The sequence below is a fragment of the Cavia porcellus genome, unplaced genomic scaffold, assembly GCF_034190915.1.
Source record: "Cavia porcellus strain 051 isolate PalLab524CR breed Dunkin Hartley unplaced genomic scaffold, mCavPor4.1 scaffold_27, whole genome shotgun sequence".
In the NCBI taxonomy this organism is placed as follows: domain Eukaryota; kingdom Metazoa; phylum Chordata; class Mammalia; order Rodentia; family Caviidae; genus Cavia; species Cavia porcellus.
In genome coordinates, this window is record NW_026947510.1 from 2,674,509 (window position 1) to 2,698,725 (window position 24,217).

General features: G+C 36.2%; 2 protein-coding genes across 3 annotated transcripts in view; one reads left to right on the plus strand and one right to left on the minus strand.

The window, feature by feature from the left end:
• Ferry3 (FERRY endosomal RAB5 effector complex subunit 3) overlaps positions 1-18,888 on the minus strand; it is a 34,685-nt gene extending 15,797 nt beyond the window's left edge. The window contains exons 1-10 of one of the 2 annotated variants that reach the window (XM_013145170.3): positions 18,766-18,832; positions 18,411-18,497; positions 16,986-17,180; positions 15,611-15,756; positions 12,354-12,535; positions 8,566-8,665; positions 8,348-8,469; positions 3,455-3,561; positions 2,781-2,978; positions 1,614-1,742 (exon numbers count right to left, since the gene is read on the minus strand). In XM_013145170.3, coding sequence (XP_013000624.1) covers positions 1,614-1,742; positions 2,781-2,978; positions 3,455-3,561; positions 8,348-8,469; positions 8,566-8,665; positions 12,354-12,535; positions 15,611-15,756; positions 16,986-17,163 — 1,162 coding nt within the window. In that variant the 5' untranslated portion in view covers positions 17,164-17,180; positions 18,411-18,497; positions 18,766-18,832. Of the gene's footprint in view, positions 1-1,613; positions 1,743-2,780; positions 2,979-3,454; positions 3,562-8,347; positions 8,470-8,565; positions 8,666-12,353; positions 12,536-15,610; positions 15,757-16,985; positions 17,181-18,410; positions 18,498-18,765 lie in introns of both variants that reach the window. The other variant, XM_003463268.5, reaches the window with a different exon arrangement.
• Positions 18,889-19,140: 252 nt separating this feature from the next.
• Positions 19,141-24,217, plus strand: part of Rad51ap1 (RAD51 associated protein 1) — a 29,049-nt gene continuing 23,972 nt past the window's right edge. Inside the window, exons 1-3 of the mRNA XM_013145171.3 lie at positions 19,141-19,316; positions 22,147-22,196; positions 23,629-23,770. Of these exons, the coding sequence (XP_013000625.1) occupies positions 19,300-19,316; positions 22,147-22,196; positions 23,629-23,770 (209 nt within the window). The 5' untranslated portion in view covers positions 19,141-19,299. The remainder of the gene's footprint in view (positions 19,317-22,146; positions 22,197-23,628; positions 23,771-24,217) is intronic.

The window sequence follows — 24,217 nt, forward strand, 5'->3', positions numbered from 1 at the left end:
AATATGCAGAACAAATAATAGGCATCCACTGAAATGGATGAGTGGAAAAAGTATTTCCATAAAACTCTTCTATAACATGCAGGTTCATTTAGGAAAGTTTTCTTTTATAAACAACTTTCTTTACTGACTCATATAAAACCACAAAGTAGTTGCTTGAACAAGAACAAAATACCATGATACACATGCACTGCCCTAAGTGTATGTGGTTTAAAAGCTTCCTGTCATTTACAGCATACTTTCTATCTCACATGAATATACTTAGACTTTTTCACTTTCTCCTACACCTATCATGAACTCAATCTTTGTGCTTTTAGTAACTACTCCTAATAATACTAATATTAAAATGTTTGGATGAGATCAAGGAAGAAGATGCTAGAACAGTAAGAGGGTAATATTGAAATTTTCTGAAAGGTCTTTAGTTAAGATATAATGCTGTATGGATTTCCTAATACTCAGCCTGGCTCTGATGCATACATGCAGCAAAGCCCCAGTTGCCTTTGGAGGAAATATAATCTTGTAGAGTTGCTATAGACAGTAATTACTATCAAAATTATGAATGTGTGTGCCCTTAACCTAGGAGATTTTGAGGCATTTATTCCACATACATGTTTACTGTTCACACACACGCATCTCTTGGGTAAGGGAAGAATAGTGCACTGCATGGTATCACATATGGAATCTAAACCAGTTGCACTCACAGAAACAGGAGACTTATGGCTGACGAGGGCTGTCAGAAGAGGGAGACAAGGTGCTGGTCAAGGGGTACAAAGTTTCAGTTCTGCCAGTGGAATAATTTCTGGGTATCTAGTGTACAACCATAGGCTTTCACATGTATTCAATTTGTGAAGAGGATGTTTTTACCACAAAAAAAAGTAGTAACCATCTAAGGTGACAGATGTGATTAACTTGAGGGGGTTCTTTTACAATGTATACTGAATCATGAAACTGTATACATTAAATTCATATAATTTATAATTGTCAAATATATCTCAAAAATTTTTAAAAATTTCCCATAAATTTCAAGGTAGTTGGAAAGGATTTTACATTGCAGATAAATATAGAAAAAGCAGGAGCTTAAGGACACATAGTAATTTTTAAAAGAATGCAAAAAAAAATTAACTATGCTACTTAAATCAAAGATGGAACATATAAAAAGTATGTATTTTGTGCTTCCTTTTACTCTGTAATTTCAAGGCCTTCTTTAGTAATACTTATGGCATTTTGGAGACATACTACTGAAATTTATTTTGTTTTTCTTTTAGGTGCTGAGGATTGAATCCAGGACCTGGCATGCACTCTGCCACTGCATTATAACCCAGCCTATGCACTGAAATTTAGAAATGCTTTTCACATAGTCAGGGATGTGGCTCAAGGTAGTGCTTGCCTAGTATGTGTGAGTCCCTGGGTTAGATCCCCAACAACAACAAAAACAAAAAAGTAAAAAATTGGTTGTCTCTAAGGATCCTGAAAAAAACCATCCAAAAAGGGGAATTAAGAACAGAATTCAACCTTCTGAAGATCTTAAACTCAGCTCTTAATTTCCTTCTTTCAACTTGCACCAATGCAATCTTCACCCATATGCTACCGAGTGACTAGGGCCCAGCCATACTGACCTTGAGCTTCTTTCAACTTGCTGCCCCGCTGGGTTCTGGCGTACAGCGCCACCTGCTGAACGACTTCCAGTTGCTCTTCAATTCGGGGGAAATGGAAGTCCGTGCACTCTTGGCAAACAGTGGCAAAATCTAAGGGACCCAAAACATGGACAAACTTCTAAATGCAGACTAGTAAATACACAGAATCTATTTACAGACAATGAGATTAAGGAGAAACAGAAAAGAAAACAAGTTTGATTTCTTAGGATTTTCAATAATCACCCTTTAAGTTAGGGCACAGTAAATTTGTATTGGTCAGAAATTTTTATTTTTCAATCACTCAAAAGAGTAAACAAGGATATTTTATTTACTTATTTTATTTTCTATACTTCATTCTAACTTTACTCTGCAAATGTATTGCCAAGTAAACTAAACACGTAAGAAAAATTTATCATAAACCGTGATCTACTGTAAACTATCTGCATATAAAATATACCAAAACAAGGATATTTTAATATAATTCTAAGTCTTCACTAAATCATAGATGATTTGATCATAATGTACTCCCCAAAATGCTATACAAGAAGTTTCTTGGAGCTGAGGGTTTAGCTCAGCAGCATAAGCACCTGCCTTGCAAGTAGGCAGTCGTGAGTTCGATCCCTGGTACCGATAAAAATGAAAAAGACCAAAAAAAAGAGAAGTTTCTTACAGTTAGGAGGGGAAATTAATTCAATTTTCTTTCAAAAGGAATCATATATTTTAATACTTCTCATGTATTAAAAAATTTAGAAATAATCCTAAAAATTGAGCTCCTACTAAAAGGGAAGAAAGAACTTTACTGCATTTAAGAAGACTTAAAAGTGAAAGAACTAAAATTCACTGAGCCAGGATCTGCTCATAAACACATCTGTATTTTCATTATTTAAGTTTACCCTGAAATAAAGATCCTATAAGAACACTATATACAATGTAATTGAGTTTTAAGAAAAATTAAATTTCACGAAGTCATCTATCAATGTTACAACACACAAAAAATCTAAAATCACTATAGCTGGGCATGTTTATTGGTAGGTCTATCTGAATACTGGGGCGATTAAAGATAAGTACAGTTTTCCCATAATTTCTTTCTTTATAAAAGGTGTTACAAAGAGGAATTTAATGAAATAAGTATGTACAATGTCAACTCACCTCTCTTAATACCACTGTATGAATTAATTCGATTGTCTACTAGTAAAACCAGGCCACACAGCGATGTGGAATAAAGGGATAGTGCTGTTTGCAGCCGATGGAGTTTCACACCACTGCGATGATTTCTTTTATGCTTACAGAAGTCCAGCATATCTGCCCTGAGCAATCTCAAATTGTGCATGGTCTTCAACTGGGCTCCTGGAAGAAGAACCAACAGTTCCAGAAAGATTTGTAAATAGCTACCAAAATGCAGTATAACCAGATTCACATATCTCTGGCAATAGTCCCAGACAAATCTGTGACACAAATCATAATTTAAAATAGGCTTTACGGCTTTCCATTTTTTATCTTTTTTTTTTTTTTTTTATCGGTACCGGGGATCGAACTCATGACTGCATGCTTGCAAGGCAGGCGCTTATGCCGCTGAGCTAAGTCCCCAGCCCCATGGACTTCCATTTTAAAGAACCATTATATAATTTATTCTATTTTTAAAATAATAAAAGGTAAAGTAGTAAATGTATATCCAACCAACTATAAGGACAAAATTTGGAATGAAAAAAAATCTGTACGCACTATACATATTTTAGGTTTTTTTTTTTTTTTTTTTTTTTTATCTTACAGGGTCAGTATCAGAAGTTAGAATAAATTGTAAGTATAAAACCTGATATACTTACCTAAGTGAATAGTGAAACTTTCTTCTAACTTTCTTTGTTCCTCATAAATCCTTCCAATTGTTTCTACAGATTCTCTGAACATACTTGGCTGAACTTTAATCTCTTCACTGAAATTATTAAAATTGATACAACTTTCACTGTATATTTCTCAAAAACTTTTCTCAAAGGAAAGCAAACTTCATAATGAAATAAGAGAAAATAGAATAGCTGAAAGTAGTGCTTAACTTATTTCTAAATTCATCTTTAATCCATGATGATAAGTCAGATCACCAGCACTAACAAGTTCTAGGAGTCCCATTTCTTCTTTCATTTCCAAGTAATGCAGATTATCTTTTTCAATCATTACAATGTCAACATATTACCATTTAAAATTTCATAATGGTCTGAGAATGAGAAAATGAATTGACTTATTACTTTGTATAGTTAAAAATATATAATACATCCTGTATCAGGGCTAGCTCTAGGCAAAATTGGAAAACAGATGAAGTGATAGCAATAAAAATTAACAAGCCAAATAAAATAAATAACAAAAATATGAAGTTTATTTTAATGTATATATACTCTATTTTCTATCATTTCATGTTTTTTAACCTCCAACATTCTCTTCCCACTAAGTGATCTTCCTTTATTCTACTCCTTGTGTTTCCTAAAAAGGTCTCCAAAGTGGCGCTGTAATTGCATTCAATGTGAATTTCAGAGTATGCTGAAAATGGTTAAAGTCTGTAAGAGTCATCTACTCTATTGACTAAATTTTGGGGGATTAACCTAAAATGACTCATCTCACTGATTTCATTAGTAAATATGGGAAATTTAAATTGAAAATAAATATATATTAATATCCTCACCTTAGGATATAGAAAGCTACAAAAGAAAGTTATTCCCATTTTAAAAATGGGGAAAAGCCAGAAACTGCACAATTGTAACTTTTCTGGAGCCAACGTAGGACAACGTGGGCATGCTGCTTCTTGGGACAGACGGGACATATAAACAGTTTCATTTCTGTTACAACAACATGATTGAAATAGGTTTTATCAGTACAAGGGAGGAAAAAGAAATCTATTAAAATTTTAACAGATTTTTGAAGGCCAAGTTTGGGCTGGCCCACCAAATTAGCACAGTTCTTGTATTTGTAAACTCTACCTCATTAGCTCCTACCAAGTGCTCCCGAGATAAAACTAGGAGAGGAGACAGAAGCAGAAATGCCAAGAATGGCCCTCCAGTCCAGATATATGTGTTTTGCCCAAGACAGAAGCTAGACAAAGATGACAGACCTGGACACCAGGTGGACAAAGGAACTTTTCCCTGTGCCCCTGGGCCTTGCACCAAGTAACTCCCAGCAATATGTACTGCTAGGAGAGACAGCAAAGGCATGGAGAGAAGATCTACTCTGGCACAGACACACAGACTGCTGAAATCTGTCTGGAGAGAATCTCTGTAGAATCCCAATGGCCAACCCAGGCATAAAGTAGCACCACACTACTATTGTAGAAGTGAAATCTGTTGGGTTACTGAAGGTACTAATGGGTATAGAAACCAAATTCTGTCTTACTGTATATCTTTTTTCTTGAAATTCTGTATTACTTGTACCCTTTTACTGCTTTTTTATTTCCTTTCTTTTTTCTCTTTAAATTAAAAAAAAAAGCCAAATTCTGCTCAACTACTGATAGGATTTGCACCACCTTCACATTTATGGCCTGTTCATTTCTGTATATAATTACTATTTACTTTAGTCTCTCCTAATATTTATAATATCTAGCCTTCCGAAGAAAGGAAAAAAGCAGGAGAAAGAAGAGATGGGAAAGGCAGCCTGGAAAGGAAAAAACAACAACCAACATCGTTAAGAGATAAAGCAATTAACAGAAACAAATGTAGAGATGACTTAGATATTGAGTCTAAAAGGAAGAGACTTTCAAATAACTATGATTAGTATGTTAAAAGATCTAGTAGAGATGGCAGACAAATAGAAATACTAAAACAAAAAACCCCCATGGTATCAGATTGATGATTGCTAATCATATCACCCTGATACCAAAACCAAATGAAGATTTTGTAACAAAAACTAGAGACCAACATATGGATATATATCATATATATGAAATAATATACCATCATATACATGTAAAACCTAAGACTATCAAAGAGATTTCTAAAAGAAAACATAGAAATCTTTGTGATCATGAATTAAGCAAAGATGTCTTAGATAAGATACAACTGATTTAAAAATTGAAAAACTGGTATACTACAGAGGGTTTTTAGGGTACTGAAACTGCTATATGACACTGCTACGGTAGATACCTGTCATTATACATTTATCCAAACACACAGAATATACAACTACAAGAATGACCCCAAATGATCTTGGTTGAGCATAATGTGTTAATGTAGGTTCTCCCCACCACCCCACTGTTTTTTGAGACAAGTTTCACTATGTAGGTTCAAGATACTCACTATGCAGCCCAGAATGGCCCAGAAATGGAGATGATCTTCCTGTCAGAACTACAAGTGTGAGCCACCAAACCTGACTTACAATGTAGGTTCTCAGTTGTAAACAATGTACCACTCTGCTACATATATGTGGGCCAGGGGTAAATCTTTGTTCTTTCTTAATTTTGTGAACCAAAAACAACCTTGAAAAAAAGTCTTAATTTAAAAATTGTTAAGTTGCAACTAATTAAAACAAAAAACTTTGCTCTCTAAAATATAGTATTGAGAATGAAAATAAAAGCCAGAGCCAGATGAAAATAGTTTAAAAAGATATGTTTGATTAGACTTGTATCCATAATGCATAACAAATGCACACAACTCAATAATAAGAAACACAAAGGAGAGACACAGAAAATTAGCACATGAAAAAATGTTTAACATTATTAGCCATTAAGGAAATGCTAAGGAAAATGAAAATGAGCAATTAGTACAACCTACTGGGTTAATAGTGACACTAAGTGGTTACAAAGGTGTGGTACAGCCACAACTCATGCTCCGGTGGTGGGAACACAAAAACTGTACAACCACTCTGGAAAACTGCGTGGCAGCTTTTTATAAAATTAAAACTTACACCTACCATATGGCCTGGTATTAATATAAGAGCAACAAAACATATGTTTCTACAAAGATCTGCATATAATAGCTTTATTTGTAATTGCTCAAATCCAGAAATACCTGAAAAGTTCATCACCAAATAAATGGATAAATAAATGAGTAACAATATTACTGGATAATAAAAACAAAAGCAAACAAAAGCAAAACACTGATACTTAGAACAGTATGAATGAGTCCCAAATGTACTATGCCAAACAAAAGATGCAAGCTATTAACCATAACATACAGTTTGATTCCACTTATACGACCCTCTGGAAACATCAAAGTTATGAGGACAGAAATCAGGCAGAGACAGGGACTAGGAAGGGGTAAAGAGATGGTCTAGAAAGTGTAAAGCAAAATTCTGAGTCTTGATTATGATGATGATTTTATGACTAATTTTGTCAAAATTCATCAAAGTGAACACCTAAGTCAGATGAGTTTTATTTTGTGTAATTTATCCCGCCATGTATCTCACTTAGCCTGTAAAAAGTTTCGTGGAAAACAGGTTTCCACTCATCAAAGTAAACATCTATCAAAAAGGAAGGAAAACTAGGAAAGTCAAAGTAAAAACACTTTTCCATAGGAATACTGAGTTTTTAAAAACAGCAACAGATAGAGGCCAGTACTTCCACAATGGGATTGACCCTATCACTGGATTTCTAAAACTAAAGCAGCTGAGGCTAACTTTTGTAGCAAGAGGCTCTTGTAGGAAGAAGCTCAACTTTCCTACAGCAGTGGTTTTCAACTTTTTTTGTCTAAATATACTGTATGAACTTTAGATTTTGACTCAATATATAGTTCTATGCATAAGGTACTGTTTTTTTCTATTTGAGTCTACTTCTATTTTATTCTGCTATTTTGTCATTTTAAAAAGGCTGGTTGGGGAGTAAAGGATCTAGAATAGTTTCTACAAAACTGCAACCAAGGGTTTGAGGAAAATGTTAAACAAATAAGTTTATAATAGGTACATAAAAGGTGATTAAGGTGTCTGATAGAGAACTTAACAAAAACCTGTTCCTTCATCCCGTAAGTATTTACTTAGCACATCTTAATGTGCCAGTGTCAAGAGCTACATCCTTGGCAAGCAGATGGATATACAACTGTTGAAGAACCTAGAAATAATTCTTGCCTTCAAGGCAAAACAAGCAGGAGAAACGAACATTATATAAATAAGATGCATTTTAAAAAGCATATGGCACGTAATAGCATATTGTAAAAATAGTTATTATAGGGTTCTTAGTGCATTTTTGTTAACTATACTTTGCATTTGAAAGCAGAAATTCTCAAACATGAGGAAACAGCCAGGAAATATTATAGCCCTATCAAGTTCTAAGGCAATATATGAAATACAATGTACCACACAAGATAGGAATTATGAAAATCCTCCATATTATGTGTATCCATGCTTCTACTACACATCTCAATTTGTACATTATTATTTTATTTACAGATCAGACTTTTTAAAAAATATTAGTTCTACAATTTTTCTGCTTACAGAGTGGCTGGCATTCAACCAATTACAGTGAGCAGAAACTAAGAAAACAAAAGATAGTGTGCACCTTAGAAGATTTCTACAGCTAAAGTTCTAGGGGGAAAAAAATCATTATTTTAAACCAACCAGTCATTACCCTCTCCACCCTAAAACCATATACATATAGTGCACAATACAAAAGTTGCTAAAAGGAACATAAAATTACCTTGAATATCCAGTTGTACCTTAAACATATATACAGCAAGCCTTGAGTTTCTAGTAAACATAAACTGTTACTAAGAGTGGAATTTTAAATGAATCAGAAGAATAATGCTCAATACCTCAGGGAGCTGTTGTTTGGATTTTTTAAGTCTTGATGAAGTTTTATCACCCATTCTTGATATTCTTGTTTTTGGATGGCTGTGGATTGTTTTAATTCATTTGACCATTTATTCTCTAAGTCCTGAAAGATACAGTGGGCCAACTGCTTACTTTTTCTTTCAAAAATTAATAAGTAAAAGAAAATGTAACTACATAAAAATCACCGTATTTCACTTACTTGCTGCGATTCAAAATGCTGAGCAGCCAGTGAATTTACATCTTGGTCCGTGAGTGATTTTCCCAATTCCTGCATCACCTTTTCCATTTCAACACCTTGTCTAAAACATACACATTCATTCGTCAGACCTATTCATCAGACTTCTGATGCACTTCTGATGCACTGAGCAATTTGATTCAGTGAATAATCAGATTCACTAAACGAAGTGAAAATAAAATGTCTATTTTATAACTAGATATCCAAGAATGCTATTTTTAATAATGGAGAACACCTGAACCCTTGGAAATGGGAATGTGGAAATCACAGTAATGTCATCTAATAGCCACATCATTCATGCGGCTAACTGCAATAGTAATTTAATGGGTTTAACCAAGTCACCTTTAAGTTACCTCAGTAGTCCAGACACTTTCTCATCTGCAAATTTTCTAACAATTTTTCTGCAAGTCCACTTTACAAAGATTTTCTATTTGTCTAAATTTGTCCTATATTTGTGTAAGAATTGAAGGGAATTCAACTTCTGATAGCTACTAAATTACATGCAGAAGCTGACAATTAGGTTTTAAGAGCCACACTGCTTAGTCACAAAATTATCATTAGAGAATACATAGTGCAGACTTACCTTCTTCATTTGTTCAAATATAAAAAAAGAATGGATTTCCTTTCAGGAAAACCAACAGGTGATGTCAGAAGAATAGATAACACTTTTTTCTGGGAGAACAGTGGCAGTGACAAGGGTAGAAGATTTCTGCAGGACCAAAGAGACCCTGTTTCTTGATTATGATGATGAGAGTGTATTTGTAACATTTATTGAGCTGTAGTTTGTTGCTTTCTCTGTGCTACACTCTCTGCTCATTTTATTTATTTTGACAGGGCCTTCCTAATTTTCCCAGGCTGGCCTTTAACTAGCAATCTTCCTGTCTCTGCCTCTCAAGTTGTTGGGATTATAGGCATGCATCACTGTGTCTAGCTGTATGTATAGTTTAATAAACAAGGTCATTTAAAAACCCAAATTAAGAATTAGTTAGATATTAGAAGATTTGGTACAAATGCATAGGGGCTGGGGATTTAGCAAAGTGGCATAAACGCCTGCCTTGAAAGCATGCAGCCATGAGTTCAATCCCTGGTAACAAAAAAAAAAAAAAAAAAAAAAGCTACCCTAATACAAATGCATGCAAAAAGTTTGTCTAAAATATATTTCAAATATACCAAGAAAGAATAAAATACAGATATAAGCCAAGTTTTACTATTATTCTTGATTTAAGTAAATTGCTCTTAAAAATTGATGAATATTTAGTTACCATGATTAGGATACTATACTTATTATATATGTGATGAGTGAAAGTTGTTCATGTAATTCAGAAGCCCATCCATCTTTCCTTCCTCCTTCCCTCCCTCCTATCTTTTCATCCTTCAATCCTTCTTTCCTTATTTCCCTCTAGGGATTGTACCTAGGGTCTTGTGCACGGACATATCTGTATCTTCTGGTACTAAATATTCAGTATCATTGAATTACGACTTAGTTCTAATGCAAGTGACCTTATTAAAATTTTAATAACTACTACAGATCAGGTAAAGATTATGCTTGTAAATAAGACTTTTATTTAGAAACCAATAACTTAAGTATTTATAAATGTGAACTTAGATATAAATTCTATTACTACTTCACATTCCATGTGTTCCCTCTAGTGGATAAAAAATATCACTGCCACTTTTTTAAAGAACAGTTCAGGTCTGGTTTGCTAAAAAAATTTTCTTGTGAGGGGGAAAAAAACTCAACAAATAAAATTTTGTGCACATTTATTTCACTCTTTTATTTTATCCTAAATATGTCCAAAATGCAAGTAGTTAAAACTGTAGTTACTGATATATGGAGGACTCCCAGGCTCAAAGTATGACTGCGCTTACTACAAGCAAGGCAGGCCATATAGAGGCAGTGATTCTGGCCGAGGCTGTGTATGTGTCTTCATGATAGCAGGCAGGTGGTGTTGGGCTAGCACTGCTCTTCACCTGTGGCCACAGGAGAGCCCAGGGAGGTGGGCTGTGAGACTGTGGGGCTCAGATATGAGACAACACTTCTAGTGCTGAGGCCTGTGCGACTCCTGACAAAATTCTTTCCCAAAATTGCCACAAAGCAGGTTACTCATTAACTACAACCTGAATCTGGCTGTTCTGCCCTTTTGCAAGAATGCTTTGCTCCCTCTTTTACAAGCCTTGCCTCCCTAGCCTCTCCTCCCCATTTTTTAGCACATTCAGCTGCAATCTCCTATTTCCCTCAATGCGAACCTGATCGTTAAATACCTATGTCTGGCTGCCTTTTGTTCATGGAGAACAAAAGGCCACAAGGGGGATCCCAGATCCCCATTACAATGCCATTTTGTCTCTTGCTCTAACACCTTACAGGACAGTGGGGACTCACCATAGTGGTCCCCAATAGTGATACAATATATTTTCTATGATTAAGGTCAAGGGAAATCTTATACTTTTCAGATAAAATACTAAATATAGATTGGACCAGTATTTCAGGACTTACAATTCTGCACTCTACATAGTATCTTAAAGGCATTTAAAGAGAAAAGATCGCTATAACTGTACTGAAGTTGTGCTAAGAAAATATCTTTTAAAGACATAAAAGGGTAATAAAATGAAAAGAAAATGTGTCACTTCTGTTCATGAACTGGGTGACTTACGCACCAACATTTTTGATGAGCCTCCACAGACTCTAGTGAATCTGAATTTACTTTAAATCACACTGCTTTACTTTAAGTCATGCCTGTGTGATAAATATTGCATTACCAAGAAAGATAGCTTATTGTGTATCTAAACTAACAATTTGACAAAACTTTTTAAAATGCATGCACTGCAAGATTATTTACACATTTAGAAAGAAAAATAAAAGTCAAAGCCCTTTCCAGAAATTTGGCCAAAGAATATATCGAACCATAAAAAAAAAAAAAAAAAAATTCCTGCTGAGCAGAAAAACTATCAAGTACTAATAAAGTTAAATAATTAGTAAGTCAGTTCAGTTTCTGAAAAGGTGAAGAGTCATGTGGAATAGGAATCTTTTACTTAAAAAAAAAATTCAGAGTATCAATGGCCAGACACAGGATTTTCAGGGAGTTACAGCAAGCAGGTATCACAGTACACTGCAATTTAGGGTAATGCATCAGCTGAGTGAAAGTACTAGTAATGGGTGCACAGGGAGCCACGAGGGGAAATTATCAGCATATAGCTGTCCCTTGGATCTTTGGGGGCTGGGTTCCAGAACGATACCAGAACATTAAAGTTTCTTATATAAAATGGTGCAGTATTTACATACAACCAATGTACATCTTTATTCTTTTAAATCATCTGTAGGTTACTTATAATGCCTAATACAATGTAAACACTCTGTAAAAAAGCTGTACAGCAAGACAAAGTTTCCACCTCTGTAATATGAGAAAACTAATACTACTATTAATACTCTATAAGGGTTGGGGTGAAGACCAAAGGACACAGGGCCACCTTGCATCACGCCAGGAACACAGCAACCTTCCAGCAGAGATTATCTAGTTCTTACTAGATACATAAGATAGCATAAATTATTCAGGTTAAAAAGAAAAGTTCCATAATGCTATGAGGACTTTCACAGTTAAAATTATATACTTAGGCACACAAGAAAATTAGTTGCTAATATTGAATAATTTATTCTATTTTGTCCCCTAATTTTATAAAAACTGAAAAGTCAATCTCTAGGTCATTATACTTGACAATGTAACTCTCCATTATGATAATGCAAAAATATGAAATACCTCTCTCTTAGTTTTTTCAGCTCCACATCTCTTTCACCAATAAGTTCTGAGATACTAACGAAGTAATTATGTTCCAGATTTAGAAGAGTCTCTGAGGCAGGAGAATGGATTAGGTCATGGTACACATCTGCAAAGTCTTCATCCCAGCTAGGCTCTTCCGGCCTTGCATATTCTAATGTGGTCTATAAGATGATACAGACATTCTTACATCAGGACACAGTATCTTTATGATACAAAACCACTAGAGACGTATGAATAGTATGATCCCATTTTTGAGTGCCTTATAAGGACAGAAAAACCCTCTGCAGTACTTATACTTTGTGTATATAGCAATGCCTTGGTTCACGAATGTTTCTGTTTATAAACAATTTGGTTCACAAATCAAATTTGGCAAATTTTACTTCCATCTGCAAACTCTGGCCATTCTTCCCCACATAAACACAAATGCAGCCATCTTCCCAAAAATTGTAAAACAAATTAAGTTTGCAAACCTAATTACCACTGTATACATTATATAAGATTGGAGACAGAAAAAAATACAGAGAAATGTAAACTAAGTTGAGGTGAGAGATAGATATTAGTGTGGTAAAATGGACAGGAAATGTGCAAATTAAAAAATAAGTAAATGTATATGATTCTTTCCCACACAAAGGGATTATCAACAAAATATTAACGGTGGCTATTTCAGGACAGTGATGATTGATAGGCTGGACTTTCCAATGCATTATATGATAACAATAATATACATGTTTTAATTATTTTTTGTATGTTTTAATTATATAATCAGTAAAACTTCTATTTATTAAAAAGACTCTGAAAAGGTTTAATAAGCTTATGTATTTAGAATACTAAGGACCTATCTGCTTATCTAATAACACATTGACCTTGAAAATCCAATTCATTCATATTTACATTCAACATGTGCAATGTTCTTATTTTGACCTTTTCATATACATTTTCTTTTTAAAATATAAACTTTTAGCATATAAAATAATAGCAACAATGCAGTGATAAAGGGACGGATAAGTAATGCTAAACTAGAAAAGTAGAACCATGCTGAAGGGCTCTGCTGAATACACATAGATACAGTCAGGAAGGTGTAAGTGCCCACATCAAGAACAGTCACCTCAACTCTGCAGACAGGCACACTGTGAGGACAGACAGGCTGCAAAGTGCCTTGTCAATGATTACATGAATGGCAAAGGGAAAATAAAATGCAGATTTTGACAGATTTTTCCACTACTGATGTTTACAAATAGGTATCTAGGGAAAAAAGCTATCTAAATAAAGTCTTCCTTTTTTTTTTAACTGATGAAAGTAATAAAAACTTTCAGCATGAGATCTTACATAGAGTGAGAACTTACTTTAAATATACTACAGAAACAGTGATCTTGAATATGGCCAATCAAGAGGCAACCTCTTAGGGGCTGGGGATTTAGCTCAGCGGCATAAGCGCCTGCCTTGCAAGCAGGCAGTCGTGAGTTTAATCCCCGGTAGCGATAAAAAGGAAAAAGACAAAAAAAAAAAAAAGAGGCAACCTCTTTCTCATTAGTCAAATGCCACAGCAGGCAGGGGAAGTTTCAGGGTACTACGTTCCCCTAGAATTAGGATTTCTCTTTCCCATGTTCCTAGAGCACACTCAAAGAACTACCCTCCACTTTTGACCTGGCACTGCTTTAAGAATCATAACCTTCCCATGTGACCCAGCCCCTGGTCAAACCCACTGCAGGTTCAGGCTGAAACTGCAGGAAGGAGCTAGTGCAAGATGATGGGGCTCTCACTAGCCACATGTAACACCACAGGTCTGGTGACTACTAGCCAATCATCTAGCTATAACAACTTGCAGTGTTAATTTTAAACTTCGCGCCAAGTCAATGATCAGACAGAAGCCACTGCCCGAGAAACAAGCACTAAATGGAGGTTTCCTTGATCTAACTCACACCATTCCGTCAAGAGATCCAGTCCTGGAAGGGGTTACACATACCCCTTCTTCCTAATTCCACTTCCTTACGCATTCTTAAAGTTGCTGAAATCTAAATTCTGCTCCCATCAATCAACTGAAACTGATATTGCCAAAGACAGGATTACTTGAGGGACCTGATGATATTTTTGAGTCTTTTTTTACAAATTATACTCAGCGGCATCTTGGCATTCTGTCACAGCTTAATGGGTGGTGGTGTTTGTTCTTAGTTAATGAAATAACTAAGAACATGTGTGTTATAATTAATGGTATCTTAGGCTTATGAAATGTTGTGTTATTTAAATAAAAATGATGACACTATGTAACTCTATGATGTTAAGTGAGAGGACAAAGTAAATCAAAGCTTAAAACGAACTATTACTGGTGGTTTATAGTTGCCAATGAAATACAAACATTCACTTAAGTTAGAAGCAAATAATTTTTAGCAAAATATGCTTCCTACATGTGGGATATACTTACCCTAAAAAAATTATTCAGTTATCTGAAATTCCAAACTCACTGGTGCCCTGTAATTGTTTGTGGGTTATGTGAGGGTATCAAACCTAGAGCCTCACATGTGCTAAGCAAGTGCTCTACCACTGAGCTATATACCTAGTCCCTTCTCTTTCTCTCTGTGTTTTTGTTTTTTGAGTTCAAGCTGGCCAGAACTCTAGGCAATCTCCTATTTCAGCCTCCCAAACTCTGTAATTACAGGCATGTGCCACCATACCTTGCTTTTTTTTTTTAGGACAGCATCTTCTCTGTAGTCCAGGCTGATATCAACCTTAAGATCTTTCTGCATCAGTCTCTGGAGTTCTACAGGCTTACGGTGGACACCACCACAACTGGCAGTGTCCTGTAGTTTTAATTACTCAATCTGCGAGCTCATGCTGATTAGGTACATTTCAGCCACGTTTTGTAAAACATGTTTTGTCTTTTGTGTGTATGTGTGTGGTACTGGATTGAACCCAGGACCTTCACACTAAGGTATATCCCAGCCTTCAAAAAAAATATTTTATTTTGAAACAATGTCTTTCTAAGTTTTCTGAGGTGGGCTCAAACTTATAATCCATCTGTCTCAGCCTCCCAGAGTGTGGGGATTAGAAATGTATGCCATCATACCTGATCACATTTAGTTTATAGGCTCATGTTGATATAGGAATAAAGCACAAAAGCTGCAACATCTACTGTGCATTATTGGGATATGGAGAAAAAAATTCTATGAGCCATTTCAACATTCAGCAATTTAAAAATCCTCATCCCCATATACCTGAGACATACAATCTGACCTACTTACCTCAGCATAGGCTTTAGCCCATGTACTTGCCAGTTGATGTAAATCTACTTCACCTGATTTCACAGCTTCCAAGGCTGCTTCAGCATCTCCATCATAATCATGGAGGGATTCTTCTTCTATAAATTGGCTCAGAGATTCTTTTAAGTCTGAAAGAGCGACAAAATATACATCATTAGCAAAATCTAGACATAAAAAGGTGATATTTAACCTGGCTCTCAGGCATTCCAAATGAAGCTAAATCAATTAAAGTAAAATCATCTGAGGAGAACATTTAGCTAATTTCACAATTATTTTTCTTTAATTCATGTTATTACGTACAGATCAAAATTCTTAGCTGTGATATATCGACCTAAAGAAACACCTATAGATTTTAAGAGTCTGAAGGTTACTGTTCATCAATGAAAAACTTTAAAGTCCATAAATATGTCTTAAATTTGAAAAAGCAACTGATGATTTGAAACTGATTTAAAGAATCTGTGATTTCAGTTTTAGATACCATTCTCAGTGGAGAATGCACCAAGTGAGGACTCAGGTCACCAACAGGAGGTTCTGGTCTGGCTGCCAGTTTGTGACTTTAGACCAGTGATTCACTATCTCGGGTGTGCATCACTTCCTGGGACACCTTGCTGAAAGGACTGCCATAGCACCACTCTAGGGCTCCTGACTTGGAGGAATAGATAGGGGCAGATGCCTCATCTCTAACAAGCCACAACTGATGTGCTGAGCGCTGGTGAAGGACCATGTTTTCGTGCATTGTCACCTTTGGCAAATAACTGACCTGTTCAAGTCAGGTGTCCTTATGAATATAATGTGACAGTGCTAGGAAATTCCTGTGTTCTCTTATAGCTCCAACCTTCTGTGATCAACATTTTCTTGGTTAAAATTTTTTTCCCAGTATTTGAGTTAGAATACAGACCTTTTAGAATGGCTTAATACAAATCACTTTATGGAAACTAATTTAGGTAGATAAAGATTGTTAAAAGATTAGTACTCCTTTTGTTCCATTACTGCAAAAATTGAAAACTGGATCAGTAAAAAGGGTAACCAATTCAGCAATATAATTCTGTAATACCATAATTAGTGATACTTGAGATATCTTTATGAATCCATCTAACTTGGTTCCGAGGTTAGACATTGCAACTAATTTTTCACCACATATTTTAACTTTTATATGAAATTGCTTTATAAAAAATATAAAGGTTATAGGAAAATATTCAAGGAAACAATGTTCTGGGAAAACTTTTTTACTCAGAAGTGGTTATGTTTTATTTATTTTATGTTTCCAATGCCTTTTAGATTTTATGCTAACATAAAACTTTTAATGACAGCTCATATAAATATAAAGTGGTAGCAATTAAAAAAAATCAGTCCTCACCATTTTCTATGAAGCATGGCAAATTGTGCAGCAGCATCAAACGTCCATGCAAATGACTGGGGTTCTCTTGCACAGGAAATTTGAAGGGCACCCTCAGTTCAAAGCATTCTTTTCCTACTTTGAATGCATACACAAATTCTCTTTCTTTGTTGCAGAATCTTTCTCGATTTTTCTTCATCCTTTTTGGTGGAATTTCTACAGAACAAAAAAAGGTTAATTTATAAATCCACAAGAAACAAGATGTCTCATTATTCCTTCATCATTTTAAAAAATCAAGCCATCATTCAGATTTCATTTGTGTGACTCTAAGTCATCTCCTATGGTTTTTTTCCCTAGTGTTACTCCTGCTTCTATCTTCCTGATGTGAACAAAGTTGCCCCTTTTCAGTGAAAAGTTTCTGTTTAGTTCTGGGAGTGGTGGCTCACACCTGTAATCCCAGTACTCGGGAAGCTGGGGCAGGAGGATCCCTGCAAGTTCAAGGCCAGCTGGCACTATAAAATGAGTTCAAGGCCAGCCTGAACTGCATAGTGAAACCCTGTCTCAAAAAGACAAAGTTTCTCTTCAGAGTTCACCTAAGGGAAAGAAATGTGCTCATATGGAACTTTATACTCCTAGGAAAGGTTCTGAGTACTAGCAAAAGAATAGAGAGAAAAAAGCAAAAGGATTCTTAGGAAAGAATGCGTAAGTGCATAGGTATAGAGCTTATGAAACAGTCGGTGAAAACAAAATCAAAGAAATACAGTAGGGACCAAGTAGTCATCCTGGAAATAAGAGGCGGGCTCATAAAATCTCATAGGAGAGGGGGTTAAGAAAGTGTTAGGAGAGCTCCAATGTGAGAAAAAGGTATACAGAAAATAGAAAGTATAGGACATCCTCTGCAGGGAAAAATGGAAATTTCAAAAATGAGTCAAGAACAATTAAGGATTTATTCATCAATCTCTGAACTGAACTCCCTGTTGCTGGGCTTTCTCTCATGAAATCACTTCTCACACCATTCCAGACAATGAAGTTACAGTCATCTTTCTTTTGAAAGGAAATACACTTATTTGATCATATTGCTCATCTCTTTAAAGCCTTCCTATGTCAGCCATTGCTCTTGTGACAAAACGCAAACCCCTGAATTCAGCTGATATCCCCAGTATCTTCTGTAGGTACACTTGCACCCATCCTTATCAATAGACGTATAGACTAATTTAAATTTTTAACCATACTGGACACGAGTCAATACCAAATTTCTATTTCCACTTTTAAGCTTTAATGACTTTTCCTTTCCCCACAGCACTATTACTGGTCTTCATTTTGTTGGATAGCAACTCCCTTGTTCTTCCAGTCTCAATGTAGACAGCCTCTCAGAAAGCCAGCTCTAACTTTTTACTGGGACTCCCAACTGGATCCCCATTACAAGTTCTCATAGCCTGTACTTACCTGAATCAAGCGTGCCTCTCACGCTGTATTATTTGCTCTTATTAGAACAGTTCACTTGAAATGTAAAGGATTCTGAACTGTTGTATTCTATTCGCCAGGAAGGATGTTAGGAATATAAAGACAAGGATTAATAAGCAGTTTTTTAGTATCTGTGAAATCTGAGGTTTCTAACAACGACAACAACAAAAAGGGACAGGAGGAGGACAGGACTGAGTTCTACAGCCAACCGGGCCAGAGGCGTGAGGCTGACAGTGGCTAGGGAGGCGAAGGCAGACTGCGGGCTGATAAACCCAGTCAAGCCTTCATTAGAAGATTTCTGTTCGCAGGGATTCTTCGCTCCTGGGTACAGGCTCACCTTGCTAATTCAGCAGAGCTCGGAACACTCAGACCTGTCACAGACCGGAGCATCAAGAGAAACCAGCTGACTTGTTGACTTATTTTGCAGCCAGCTGATCCTCCGCAGCAGATTCGCTCACATATTTTAGTTTTCTTGAGCACCACGTAAAAACCTCCTCGCTCTAATTGCCTATCTGTTTCTGCCTACCTAAGTTTAATCATTTGGAAAGTTCAGTAAGGTGTATTTTTACTGTTGTTATACATTTCAGAGTCGGCGCCAAATCTGCTGCTTTGACGAAAGTGCAGTGGCAAGGCGTGAACTGAGTTTTGGACAAACTGGGTTCTGGGCCACCGGATGCGGAAAAGTGTGTCTTGCTAGGGGCGAGACTAAGCGCCCTCTTCTCAGAACGCATGCGCCTCCATAAGCTGGAGGGCAGCGATTGGAGGGCTGGCGACACCGGGGCGGGCGCGCCTTGTCTGTTTTTAGGCGGGAATTGAAACCACCGCTGGTGTAGACTAGACTTTGAGAGGCACAGAATCAGAGAAGAGAACCATGGTACGACCTGTGAGGTAAGGAATGAATGCATCCCTCAAAGAGGGGAGAAAAAGCAGGAGGACACTATAGGCAGCTCGCGCACGAGACTGGGCGCAAAGTGGAGTGGGAGGGCGGTTTTCAAGGCGTCTCTGGCGGGGCCTGTGGCTCTATTGAACCTAGTGTTTTGCTTCTACTCTTTGTCAGCTCTCTTCGTTTCTTTTACCCAGCTTCTAATAAGACCTTGCAATGCTAGCGTTTGAACACCGCTTTGCATTGTCCGCTTATTTAATATGTTTATCTCCCGATTCAGAAAGGGTAGATATTTCTGTTTTATCAATGTAAAGCTCCAAGATTTACTTGTGTCGCACAGCCTAAGTCATCTAATTCCAGATCCTAGGCTTTCAATTGTACTCTTGGAAGCCTGGACTTAATCACTGTTGAGTACGTTGCAAGCCTAGGGTGAGCTAATCAGGTAGTGAGACTATTGAATATGTTTACTTATCTACCGTACTGGGTGCTGGAGGTTACATTCTAGGAGAAGGTAAATGTAGGAAGGCTGAAAATGTATATCGTAGTTATGGTGGGAGAGAGGAAAGCCTTATCTTAAAGGGGCTAGTTAATTCAGGTAAGGGGAACAAGAGCCATTTCCTACATTTGACCGTGTTTTTTTATCAGTACCGGGGATCGAATTCACGACTGCCTGCTTGCAAGGCAGGCGCTTATGCCGCTGAGCTAAAGCCCCAGCCCCTCATCTGACTGTGTTTGAGAGGCAGGCTGAAGCTGTAGTATTAGCAAGCAGTGGAGAGAATTGCAGGGAATCAAGTCGGATAAATGGGCAGATACTAGAACAAGTAGGGCCTCCAAGGCCTTAGAAAGGGATTTGGGTTTTATTCTGGGTCCAGTGAGAAATCTGGTTTTGCTTTTATAAAGGTCACTTGCTGTTTGTAGAGACTGAATGGGAGATGGGGTGGCTACAATAGCAGAGGGAAACCACTGGGAGACTTTTATCACTGGGCTGTGCTGTGGGGTAGGTTATTAGTGCACATTGAATGGAACAAATGAGTTTGATGAGTATTTTAGAGGTTATGCTGAAAAGTGGATTTGTAGAAAAGGGAATAAAAGTAAAAATGACTATATTTTAGATCTGAGCTACTGGATTTTTGTATTAACCAAGAAAAGGACATCCAGGAACAAAAACAGATTTAGAAGATGTGAAAGGATGAGATTTCTGTTTCCAACATGTTAAGTTTGAAATCGATTTTAAAATCTCCAGATAGTGATAGTGACATAGTCCCTTTGGAACATCAGTTGTGAAAAGTATGGTCTGCAGACCTTAGGGTTTCTTGGAACCTCAGGAACTCCACAAAGCCAATAACGTTTTATTAGAATACTGACCCATTATTGGCTCTTTTCACCGTTCTGTCATCTGCACTGTAATGATGATGAAACCTCTGGTGCCCTAGTACAAATCATGGCAATGGCACCAAACTGCTAGTAGTCATTACATTCTTCACTGGCACATACTGAGTTTCAAAAAAAATCCTAATTTTACTTTAAAATGTTTGAATTAGAACTATTTATTGTAGCTTAATCCTTGAGTGTTATCTCTCTCCCCACTTCCCATTCCTCCTCCCTCTTCCTCTGTACTGAGGATTGAATGTAGGGCACTCTGCCACTGAGCTACATCCTCAACCTTTTAAAAAACTTTTTGAGTTTAAGAGTCTTTCCAAGTTTCTGTCTGAGACTCCAGCTTGCAGTTCTCCTGCCTTGGTCTCTTTCAGTCCTGAGATACTTCTCTATTTAATAGGCTACTGATTTTGATTTGCTATTTTTCTTGGTTTGGTTTTATTGAGACAGGGTCTTGCTGCGTAGTTCAGGCTGGCCTTGAATTCTCCTGCCTCATCCTCTTGAGTGCTGAGCTTGTAGGTGTGTACTACCATGCCTGGTGCTTTTTTGCTAAGAGATTTTGAATTTTACTCAGTTCTTAAATTCTTTAACTCCAGAGAACAGGAAAGTAACATAAGTGTGCTTTTTTTAGCGTCATGTACGTGGGTGTAAGAGGTACACATGAAACATTCTGAGTACTATAGTATGATTAACTTAGAGGACATGTGAGATTGACTTGGGGACTAAGCTAACATTCTTTTCACAGAACTTCACTTTTAGTTGAAAGAATGATCAACTGATAAACTAGGTGGTTCACACTTGAGCATTTGGCAAAAAACAAACAAAAATCAGAAAATGTTTTATTTAGTACTTGAGGAAAGGAGAAAATTTTTTTCACTTTGAGAGTCAAATTTTTCTGATGGCTTCTAAACTAATACAAAGATTCATTTCATGTGGCAGGAACAAAGGCACTCACTATTTTTTAAAATGTATATTGTATAAAAGCACATTATTTGGTAGTTTGGAGAAATTTTAAAGCATAGCTTTGAGCATCTGGACCAGTGACTGTACTGTCTGTAACCTTTTAGAGGTCAGTGATACAAACAGCTCTGAGGCATGTGTGTCATATGTTCACCACCACTGTTCTAAAAGTTTATAATTTAATAAGATAGAATGCAACATAGAACAACATATGTACAGCAGGAATTTATAGAACACAAGAGCAGATAAACAGTGTATCAATGGTAATTGTTAATTGTGTATATTATCCTTCATGAGTTACCTGAATTTTTGTGTCAGATATAGTTTAACTCTCAGCTAATGCCAAGTCCCTTCTGTAAAATCAAATCACGTTTAAGATTTAAATATTTTTAAGAGATTCTAACCATGTTTTCTTTGTTAAAGACTATTAATATCCTTAAGGAAAAAATGTAAGAAACTGATCTTTGTATTAATGAGAAATTTCTATGTTGGTCACAGAAATAAGAAACCAGTCAATTACTCACAGTTTGAGGATTCTGATAGTGATGGTAAGTAGACCTCTGATTTTTGCTTACAGGATTGGGAAACTTCTTTTCTTAGTATTTATGACATGTCTAGCTTCAATATTTTATACATGTTTCATATCTCACATGTGAGATAGGTCTGAAAGAATAAGAGCTTGCAGAAAAATGAGGTTTCAGCTATGCAGTATTTATTATATGGTTGTCTTTGCCATTAAAAGAACCTCGATCCAGAAGTTTCAGAAATAGAACATCAAGGGGCCAGGGATTTAGCTCAGTGACATAAACACCTGCCTGGCAAGTTCGAGGTCTTCAGGTTGATTCCCAGTACCAAAAAAGAAAAAGGAAGAAATAGAACATCAGATTACTTTGGTATACTTTGAAATAGCTTTTCCTTTTCTCTTTTTCTTTTTCTTTTCTTTTTTTTTTCCTTTCCGTGGTGCTGGTTGTGGAGCCCAGGACATCACACATCCATCAAGTGCATAAGTTAAATGCTTTAGTGATTCCTAGGTTCAAAAGAATGCTTTGCTTTGGGCTTAGCCTTAACTATTTTAGCAACTTGAGAGAAAGTAATGCAAAATACAATCTCTAGCTTTCTGTTACATTTACCAGCCTGTCATGAAGTATTTATAAATTGTCTCTTTGTGTTCTGGCTCTTGGGCAGAGTGTGAGGTGCACAGAGTTATGTTATTATATTCCTATGTAGGAAAGTACAAAAGAGAAAACATTAGTAAATGCTGAAGTATGTGATTAAGGTGACATGGGTCCAGAATGCATACATACCTATGTCAGATGTATGCTTAAAAGTCACAGTGGTGCTGTGAAAATTGCTATGAGTTTGAGGCCAACTTGAGCTACATAGCCAGACCCTGTCTCAACCCTACCATCACCCGCCCCCCCCCAAAAAAAACACAAGGCCACAGCACATTTTATTTTGAGTGTCATGAGACACTCAACAAGTTTTAAGAACTGGTAGGAGAGAAAAAACTTATAAGAAATAATAATAACTGGAAAAGGAGATCCAGAGATAAAGTTACTTTTATAGCCTTGCAGGAGGGTCCCTATAGGAATGGACAGACAAAATGGCACTGTTATTAAAAATGAAACTCTTCAGAAGGAGCCACTGTCTCTTTCCCTGTCATGCTTCTTATTTTGCTTAGCTTGATTAATGTATTAGAAATAGGTGATGTGCCATGAGGAAAAAGAAAAACTTGTTTCATTAAAAATCATTTCCTTCTGTTTCTGGCTGTGATAAAAATGGAGAATTGTTTCTTATGGCTTTATGGTTTTTCTTTTGTAAAAAGTTGAAATGATGAATGAGAATAAATAGCACCAGTAATGATTTTTAAATTGAAAATTGAAAAGTTTGCTAACTTCTAGAACATGAACATACTGTAGGAAATTTCAACTGCTAAGAAAATAGATTTATTTCTTTTATTTTTATTTCAAACATGAATAGATGATTTTATTTCTGCAACTATACCTTTAAGCAAGAAATCTAGAACAACAACAAAAGAGTTAAAACAAGACAAACCAAAACGTACCTTGAAGACTGTCCAGAAAGAAGACACGCTACTACAAGAGAAAACTCCTAAAAAAAGGTGAGAGGTAAGACACAGGCAATGTGACCTTAGCTGTGTTCATTTAAAAGAGATATTTTCAAACTTTTGGTTTGAATTAGAATTTAAGGTGAGTAATAGATTTTATTTTCTTTAGTACATGTCAGAGAACAGACATAGTATTAAACCCTTTCTGACTTGAAAAACTCACAAACAAGAAAGCAAATATTTATTTAAATATTAAAATAATAATTACAGACTCCATGTCTGTCTTCAGTCCTCAGATCCTACAAGACTATTTTGTTAAAAATTCCATTTGCAAGAATAGTTTTAAAAACTTAAAGTCTTATATTTTTTTCCCAGATTAAAGATAGTTTCTTATCTTGTGGTTTGCCCAGCAGAGAGAAGATCCTGTAGGGCATGGTCTAACCCTGGAGTCTCTAGTGCAGGAGGAAAGAGAGAGTCAGGGAAAGTCCTGAGAGAACCAAA